At 39.4% G+C, this 9,779-nt stretch overlaps 2 protein-coding genes across 3 annotated transcripts; one reads left to right on the top strand and one right to left on the bottom strand.

Moving 5' to 3' along the window:
- Positions 1 to 3,407: 3,407 nt before the first annotated feature.
- On the bottom strand, positions 3,408 to 8,136 carry LOC132364036 (olfactory receptor 7G1-like). Of its 2 annotated transcripts, XM_059919785.1 has the most exons (3): positions 8,120 to 8,136; positions 5,148 to 5,161; positions 3,408 to 4,348 (listed from the first exon to the last, which is right to left on the bottom strand). In XM_059919785.1, exon 3 carries the CDS (start codon positions 4,344 to 4,346, stop codon positions 3,408 to 3,410), a length of 939 nt encoding a protein of 312 aa, XP_059775768.1. In that variant the 5' UTR covers positions 4,347 to 4,348; positions 5,148 to 5,161; positions 8,120 to 8,136. The 2 variants fall into 2 exon arrangements, with proteins under 2 accessions (XP_059775768.1, XP_059775769.1); XM_059919786.1 differs by lacking the exons at positions 5,148 to 5,161; positions 8,120 to 8,136 and having other exon boundaries at positions 3,408 to 4,349.
- Positions 8,011 to 8,961, top strand: LOC132364035 (protein SET-like). The gene is given in 2 exon segments (XM_059919784.1): positions 8,011 to 8,250; positions 8,253 to 8,961. Coding segments are annotated over 2 exon segments (879 nt in total). The 3' UTR covers positions 8,892 to 8,961.
- The last annotated feature ends 818 nt before the right edge of the window (positions 8,962 to 9,779 follow it).

Raw genomic sequence — 9,779 nt, 5'->3', positions numbered from 1 at the left:
AAACAGATACTTGTACATCAATGTTCATAGCAGTATTATTCACAATGGCCAAAATGTGGAAAAAAAACCATGTTCATCAACAATAAATGGATAACCATACTCCAATAAAAATTAACTATAAAAGATAAAATGTTATACTTCCCACACCACAAAAAAGACAATAAATGTATAAACAAAGTGTGGTGTGTATATATATATATATATATATATATATACACACAATGGAATATTATTCAGCCATAAAAAGGAATGAAGTTCTGAAACATGCTACAGCATGGATGAACCTTAAAAACACACACAATGCTGCATAAAATAAGCCAGACACAAAAGAACATATATTTTATGATTCCACTTATATGAAATAGAATAGGAAAAATCATGCAAACAGAAAGTAGACTAAAGGTTGTCAGGGGCTGAGGTGTGGCATTAGAATGAGGAGTTATTGCTAAATGGCTACATTTTTTCTATTTGATCATGAAGTTGTGGAAACTGATGGAGGCAATGGTTGCCCAACATTGTGAATTTGCCAACAAATTGTGCACTTAAAAATTATGAAAATTGAAAATATGTTATATATATTTTACCACAATAAAAAGTTAGACTAAATATGTGACACGCATTTTACTCTTTTTTTAAGTTAATTTTTATTAGAGTATGGTTGCTTTACAATGTTGTGTTAGCCTCCACTGCACAACAAAAGGAATCAGCCATACACATACAGATATCCCCTCCCTTTTGGACTTCCCTCACATCTAGGTTACCACAGTGCATTAGGTACAGTTCCCTGTGCTATACAGTATGTTCCCATTAGTAGTCTATTTTATACATAGTGTCAATAATGTATATGTGACAACCCTGGTCTCCCAATTCCTCCCACCACATTTTACTCTTTTTATAAAACATTGCTATCAACTTTTCCCACTCTCAAGGTACTGGATTTGATATATTTTTCCCACATTATGGTCAATTTACTGAAATTATTGTCATTGGTTAACGATATTGTTACAGTAAACTATGAGTTAATCAGAAAAACCGTCAAATTGTATTACAGTGTATTTTGTGATTGTAACTGATAAATACTGGGACTTCTTTGTTGCCACAGTAAACCTATTTTTAGCTGAAAGGTATCCTACAATAATTGAGCTATTAAATTGATACAGGGGAAAATACAAGACCTGTTGATGAGAAGATAGAGCCCATAAAAAGACCAGCACATAAAAGTTTTCATAGACGTAAAACTAAAAGAAGAACTTCAAAGAAATGATAAGTACACAATTCAGGAGAATGTTTGCCACTTGAAGGGACAGAATGATATGAGTGGGAGACCTGTTAGATGGGTTCTACGGTGATGGCATTGCTCTATTTTTAACCCCTGGATAGATATATGTGTTTTTATTATGTTATTCTTGCAGAACTACACATAGAGTTTAAGCACTACTTTGTATATGATACTTTAACAAGTAAAATTGAGGAAAGACCCTTCCATATTCCTAATTATAAACAAATTCTCCCATATTCTTTTAATATTGAAGTCATGCATCTTGACTTCATAGGTCATCAGAATGCCCCAAAGTACTTATTAAAAATGTTCATTTCTCACATGTCTCCATAGAGATTCAAAGTCAGTAGTTCTTGGGTGAGGTTTGGAAACCTGTCCTATGTGCAAAGGCCTCATGAGATTAAAATCTGTAAACATCAACGCAGGAAGCTCTGCACTAGATGGTACCAGAATTCCCAGGCAGGAGCTGTTTCCCAGTTGTGGTGCTGAAAATAAAACAACCGCTATTAACCTCCAATGACAACCAGAAGGCTCTCCAGCAACTCCTTTGATTCTCCTTTGGGACAGTCACCTCAATACCCACAGAGATCATTCTGACTGATGACTTTACATTTTTGTGAATATGACAAATGTGATTCACCTAATATTGCTAAATTTCCTTTTTTTGTCTTACATTAAATATCTCTTTCTCACAGTAAAGTAGTCCTCCAAAGAATAACTTTCCTTATAAAGACACTTCAGAAAGTCTTGCATGAGAGCCCTAGAAGTGCAGACAATCTTCTAAGACATCAATGATACAATTAATTTTATTCAGTGGTGTTTCTCTTTGTGGACTTCCCCAGAGATGAGTAAGAATCATAGCAAGATAAGATGACTCAGGACAAAAGTGAAAATTCTTATTTGTAAGAATAAGCCAATAAGAAAGTTTCAGCAAATAAGAGACCAGGAGAAGATTATGTATCTTTGCCCTGACTGCATAAACATTATTTATTTTATTGTATTACACAGATCAGAAAAAGAAGTTGATAAATACAACACGAAAGAAAACTAATTACTGAAGCAAGTGGTAAAAAATATGTGAGACTTGTAATCACAAGTTATGATTATAGGCAAGGTATGGAACACAGTGATACTAGTTAATTTTATTGAGTACTTACTAGATGTCAGACACTGTATGAGGTGTTTGTAACGCTTATGGGGGTGGAATTCCCAGCAAGAATTGCAGTGCATATAGTCAGTCTTAGGCTCTCATAATAAACATTTTCTCCACACCGAGGATGAGATTCAGATGGAGCATATGACCCTATTCATGGTGAAGAGAGTGAAGTGTATATATTTCGGATGACTCCATCTGTTGCTGCCATCTGGGTCCATGAGGGGAACCAGCGCCCAGGATAAAGATACCACATGGAGGAGTAAATGAATTTTGTTCTACATTTCCCACTTCTGAAGTCTTTGTAATGGAAGATAACATTGTTTTGGCATATTATCATCACGGTTACTTTATCTTAGTAAAAATGAAAGCTTCCTCACTGATCAAGATCAAATGTCTTGCAGTCATCTCAAACCACTGAGATAAAAACATATAGCAAATTCAGGGATCATAAAACTGAGAGTAGTGGATGCTGATGTTGCCCTGCAAAGATACAGTTTATCCATGATGGGTGTCAGGAATTACCGAATTGGAATTTGCAAGAACAGCTCTCCCCATATCTCACAGTAGACCCTGGGGTGCAATTCACATGGCCCCAACCATGAGATCAGGCAGAATCAAGGCTCTTATGGCCACAGATTTATTTCAATCCTCTCCCTGACATATCCAACAATTTTCACTTTTCTTCTGATGTTCGAACATTATCAGTATAACCCTTGCCTCTATCAACTTCTTAAGGGATGCACTAAGGAAACCAAGATTAGGGAATGGAACTCATTTTGAAACATCACTGAGCAGTAAAAACAGCAAGTTAGGTTTCAACCTCAAGTTAAAATTCACGTACCCATTATATTATCTAGTCATTTTAGAATAAGTTGGTGATACGAGTCAGATTTTCTGATTTTCAGATTTTCACTCAGCATTTTTGTCACTTTGATTCATTCTAGTAATCCCAGTACAAAGCAGAAGACACAATCACAGAAGAGAAGGAGTCCTAATGATGAGTTTCCTCAAGGCTCCTTTCATGTTCCTGTTCCTCAGGCTATAGATGAAGGGGTTCATCATTTGAGGGACAACAGTGTACATCATTGAAAGCACTGCAGTGTTTCTGGAAGAGTTAGTAAGAGCAGAACTAATGTACATTCCAAAACCTGTCCCAAAGAATAAGGACACAACTGAGAGGTGAGAGCCACAGGTGGAAAAAGCTTTATACTTGCTACCCACTGATGGCATTCTCAAAACAGAGGACATTATTTGAGTATAAGAGAAAATGATTCCACACACAGGAATACCACCAAATATGCTAGTTGCCAAATATATCAGGATATTATTGATGAGGGTATCAGAACATGCAAGCTTGATGACCTGAACAACTTCACAGAAGAAGAGGGGGATTTCCAGATCTGTGCAGAAGGTAAGCTGCAACAGCATCAGACTGTGAAGCAGGGCATCCACAATAAGAATGAACAGGGAGAGTAGTATTAGCAGACCACAGAGGTGGGAGTTCATGATGAGCGTGTATCTCAGTGGATGACAAAGGGCCACATAGCGATCATAGGCCACTACTGCAAGAAGACAACTTTCCAAACTAGCAAACACCAGGACAAAGAAGATCTGTGTAAGGCAGCTTGTGTAAGTGATGCTTTGATTCTGTGTTTGGATGTTCAGTAGCATCTTTGGGATAGTGGTTGTGCTTAAACAGATGTCGTTAATAGACATATTAGAGAGAAAGAAGTACATGGGAGTGTGGAGTTGGGAGTCAGAGCTGACAGCCAGAATGATAAACAGGTTTCCCAGGACGGTGACCAGGTACATGGAAAGGAACAGGCTGAAAAGGAGGGAGCGCAACACTGGATCCTCTGTCACTTCCATAAGAAGAAAATCTGGAACACTTGTTTTATTTCTCTGTTCCATATTGTTGATGAATCTGATGGAAAAGATGGAATGACAAGACAATCAAATGTGTGTTTTCTAGACCAGAAGCAAAAACCATCTTGGGAATAAAGAAGGGGATTGAAAGAGGACAATTAAAAACATGTGCCTTGAAAGAGAAAAACAAATGTATATTAACGCATATATGTGGAATCTAGAAAAATAGTGCAGATGAACTGGTTTGCAAGGCAGAAATAGAGACACAGATGTAGAGAACAAATGTATGGACACCAAGGGGGGAAAGCAGGGGCGGGGGGGTGGTGGTGGGATGAATTAGGAGATCGGGATTGACATATATACACTAATACATATAAGATAGATAACTAATAAGAACCTGCTATATAAAAATAAAAATAAAAAATTAGGGGCTTCCCTGGTGGCGCAGTGGTTGAGAGTCTGCCTGCCAGTGCAGGAGACACGGGTTCGAGCCCTGGTCTGGGAAGATCCCACATGCCACGGAGCAGCTGGGCCCGTGAGCCACAACTGCTGAGCCTGCGCGTCTGGAGCCTGTGCTCCGCAGCAGGAGAGGCCGCGATGGTGAGAGGCCCGCGCACCGCGATGAAGAGTGGCCCCCGCTTGCCGTAACTGGAGAAAGCCCTCGTACAGAAACGAAGACCCAACACAGCCATAAATAAATAAACAAATAAATAAAAAATTAAAACAGCTTTACCTTAAAAAAAAAAAAAAACTTAAAAAAAAAAATTACATTTATAAAAAAATTCCAAACGCCAAAATAAAATAAAATAGAATAAAATAAGAAGATGGGATTTAGCGTCTCCCCAAAACTAGGGCACCTGCTGGCCACTGGTGGGGGACCCTGATGCCCAAGGAGTTGGGAGGAACCCCCAAGTGAACCAGTAGGATGTGGGGGGTCAGAGGGGGGAGGAGAAGTGGAGGCCAGACAAGATCAGCACCCCTGAGGCCAGGGAGATCAGGACAGGTAGGTGGGAGGGGCCCTCTGGGAGGAGCAGGAGAGGAGGGCATTTGCCCCATCCACTCGGGCACAGGGAGCCTGCTGAGTTCCAGGCCGGTCCCCTGCCCTCCAAGGCACACCCCTCCGCACCTCCGGCTGCATTGGTCCTGGGGACATAGGAAGGAGGCCAAGGGGAGAACAGGAGAGGCAGCTGGGAGGGGCCCTCCAAGACAGGAGAAGCAGGAGAAGCAGGAGAAGCAGGAGAGGTGATGAAGGCATTGGCCTCACCCACTCGAGCCCAGGAAGCCTGCTGGGCCCCCAGATGAGGTCCCCCACCCTCTGAGAAAAGGGGTGAAAGGCACACCTGGGCCCCTTCTGTTCCTTGAGCCTAAGTCTCACCCCCTACAGCCCCCAGGCCTTTTCCAGCCCTGTGGCTCCTAAGCATAGGCCCCGCCCACCACACAAACCTCACCCTTTCTTAGGACCTGTCCTCCACAGCCAAGGCCTTTCACCCCTTTTTTTTTCTCTTCTTTTTTTTTCTCTCTCTCTTCCCTCCTCCTCTTTTTTACTATTGTGGTACTGTTGTACCTTCCAGTTGTTGATTCATCTATATTTTTATTTTTATATTCTTTCTAACGTATCTGTTAGTTTCCTATTCTAATTTTATTTTTTACTTTGTTATTGCTCTCTCTCTCTCTCTTTTTTTTTTTTGGCCACCCCATGTGGTTTGCAGGATCTTGGTTCACTAGCTGGGGGTCAGGCCGAAGCTCCTGCAGTGTGAACTCCTCAGAGAACCTCAGACCCCAGGGAAGATTCATTGGAGTGAGGTCTTATGGAGGTCCTCATCTCAGAACGAAGACCCAGCTTTACCCAACAGCCTACAAACTCCAGTGTTGGAAGGCTCAGGCCAAACAACCAGTAAGACAAGAACACAATTCCACTCATAAAAAATTTTTTAAAAAATGAGATGGCAAAACAATATGTCACAGATGAAGGAGCAAAGAAAAAACCTACATGACCAAATAAGTGAAGAGGAAAGAGGCAATCTACCTGAAAAAGAATTCAGAGTAATGATAGTAAAGATGATCCAGAATCTCGGAAATAGAATGGAGGCACAGATTGAGAAAATACAAGAAATCTTTAACAAAGATCTAGAAGAACTAAAGAACAAACAAACAAACATGAACAACACAATGACGGAAATGAAAAATACACTAGAAAGAATCAATAACAGAATAACTGAGGCAGAAGAACGAATAAGTAAGCTGGAAGACAAAATGGTGGAAATAAATGCCAAGGAGCAGAATAAAGAAAAAAGAATGAAAAGAATTGAAGACAATCTCAGAGACCTCTGGGATAACACTAAATGCACGAACATTTGAATTATATGGGTCCCAGAAGAAAAAGAGAAAAATAAAGGGTCTGAGAAAATATTTCAAGAGATTATAGTTGAAAACTTCCCTAACATGGGAAAGGAAATAGTCACCCAAATCCGGGAAGCACAGAGAGTCCCACACAGGATAAACCCTAGGAAAAACACACCAAGACTCATATTAATCAAACTTACAAAAATTAAATTCAAAGAAAAAATATTAAAAGCAGCAAGGGAAAAACAAAAAATAACATATAAAGAAATTCCCATAAGGTTATCAGCTGATTTTTCAGCAGAAACTCTGCAGGCCAGAAGGGAGTGGCAGGATATACTTAAAGTGATGATAGAGAAAAACCTACAACCAAGATTACTCTTCCCAGCAAGGATCTCATTCAGATTCGATGGAGAAATCAAAAGTTTTTCAGACAAGCAAAAGCTAACAGAATTCAGCACCACCAAACCAGCTTTACAACAAATGCTAAAGAAAATTCTCTAGGAGGGAAACACAAGAGAACAAAAAGACCCACAAAAGAAACCCCAAACAATTAAGAATATGGTAATAGGAACATACATATCGATAATAACCTTGAACGTAAATGGATTAAATGTCTCAACCAAAAGACACAGACTGGCTGAATGGATACACAAGCAAGACCCATATATATGCTATCTACAAGAAATCCACTACAGACCTAGGGACACATACATACTGAAGGTGAGGGGATGGAAAAAGATATTCCATGCAAATGGAAATCAAAAGAAATCTGGAGTAGCAATACTCATATCTGATAAAATATACTTTAAAATAAAGACTATTGCAAGAGACAAAGAAGGACATTACATAATGATCAAAGGATCAATCCAAGAAGAAGATAAAACAATTATAAATGTTTATGCACCCAACATAGGAACACCTCAATACATAAGGCAAATGCTAACAACAATGAAATGAGAAATTGACAGTAACACAATAATAGTAGGGGACTTTAACATGCCACTTACACTAATGGACAGATCATCCAAACAGAAAATAAATAAGGAAACACAAGCTCTAAGCGACACAATAGACCAGGTAGATTTAATTGATATTTATAGGACATTCCACCAAAAAGTGGCAGAATACACTTTCTTCTCAAGTGCACATGGAACATTCTCCAGGATACATCACATTTTGGGTCACAAATCAAGCCTCAGAAAATTTAAGAAAATTGAAATCGTATCAAGCATCTTTTCTGACCACAACACTATGAGATTGGAAATCAATTACAGAAAAAAAAAACTGTAAAAAACACAAATACGAGTTCTCAGAGCTCCTGGTACGAGCTTCTTCCCTCGGGTGGATTCTTGGCTTTTCTCCCAGCATGGCCCCCAAACACCAGTCTTCACTTCCACCCCAAGCAAAGAAACCGAAGAAACCGAGACAGACTCCTGCCTCCAGGCCAGAGGAAACGTCTGCTTCTCCGAACTTGCCGAAGGAAGAAAAAGAACAGCAAGAAGCAATTGAACATATTGATGAAGTACAAAATGAAATAGACAGACTTAACGAACAAGCCAGTGAGGAGATTTTGAAAGTAGAACAGAAATATAACAAACTCCGCCAAAACCATTTTTTCAGAAGAGGTCGGAATTGATCGCCAAAATCCCAAATTTTTGGGTAACAGCATTTGTTAACTATCCACAAGTGTCTGCACTGCTTGGGGAGGAGGATGAAGAGGAGCTGCATTATTTGACAAGAGTCGAAGTGACAGAATTTGAAGATATTAAATCAGGTTACAGAATAGATTTTTATTTTGATGAAAACCCTTACTTCGAAAATAAAGTTCTCTCCAAAGAATTTCATCTGAATGAGAGTGGTGATCCATCTTCAAAGTCCACTGAAATCAAATGGAAATCCGGAAAGGATTTGACCAAACGTTCAAGTCAAATGCAGAATAAAGCCAGTAGGAAGAGACAGCATGAGGAACCAGAAACCTTCTTCACCTGGTTTACTGATCATTCTGATGCAGGTGCAGATGAGTTAGGAGAGATCATCAAAGATGATATTTGGCCAAATCCATTACAGTACTACTTGATTCCGGACATGGATGATGAGGAAGGGGAAGGAGAAGAAGATGATGATGATGATGAAGAGGAAGAAGGATTGGAAGATATTGATGAAGAAGGGGATGAGGATGAAGGTGAAGAAGATGAAGAGGATGATGAGGGGGAGGAAGGAGAGGAAGATGAAGGAGAAGATGACTAATGGAACACTGATGGATTCCAACCTTCCTTTTTTAATTTTCTCCAGTCCCTGGGAGCAAGTTGCAGTCTTTTTTTTTCTCCTTCTCCTCTTTTGCTCAGTTGCCCTGTTTTTGAGGTCTCTTTTCTCCTTTATACCATGGCTCACAACTTATTTTGGGGGGAAATACCTTGAGCAGAATTCAGTGGGAAAAGAATCTCTACCCCTTTCTGTTCCAAATTCATTTTTATCCCTTTCTGTCTCAACAAAAACTTTATGGAATTAACACCACCATGTTCTGTGGGAAAAAGAAAAACCTCCTGCTCCCTTAGCTCTGCTGGAAGCTGGAGGGTGCTAGGCCCCTGTGTAGTAGTGCATAGAATTCTAGCTTTTTCCCTCCTTTCTCTGTGTATTGGGCTCAGAGATTACACTGTGTCTCTATGTGAATATGGACAGTTAGCGTTTACCAACATGTATCTGTCTACTTTCTCTTGTTTAAAAAAAGAAAGAAAAAACTTTAAAAAATGGGATTATAGAAGGTCAGCAAAGGGTGGGTTTGAGATGTTTGGGTGGGTTAAGTGGGCATTTTGACAACATGGCTCCTCCTTTGTCATGTTTAATTGTGATGTTAAATGGACGTCCTTGCAGTTTAAGATGACACTTTTAAAATAAAATTCTCTCCTAATGATGACTTGAGCCCTGCCACTCGATGGGAGAATCAGCAGAACCTGTAGGATCTTATTTGCAATTGACATTCTCTATTGTAATTTTGTTCCTGTTTATTTTTAAATTTTTCTTCTTGTTTCACTGGAAAGGAAAGATGATGCTCAGTTTTAAACGTTAAAAGTGTACAAGTTGCTTTGTTACAATAAAACTAAATGTGTACACAAAGGATCTGATGCTTTTCTCTCA

Source organism: Balaenoptera ricei, chromosome 3 (assembly GCF_028023285.1).
Source record: "Balaenoptera ricei isolate mBalRic1 chromosome 3, mBalRic1.hap2, whole genome shotgun sequence".
Classification (NCBI taxonomy): Eukaryota; Metazoa; Chordata; class Mammalia; order Artiodactyla; family Balaenopteridae; genus Balaenoptera; species Balaenoptera ricei.
Note: the sequence above shows the minus strand (reverse complement) of the source record. Positions and strands in the feature narration are given on the sequence as shown.

Bases quoted from the DNA above. Each gene is read 5' to 3' on its own strand.
- LOC132364036 (XM_059919785.1), bottom strand. From the start codon at position 4,346: ATGGAACAGAGAAATAAAACAAGTGTTCCAGATTTTCTTCTTATGGAA.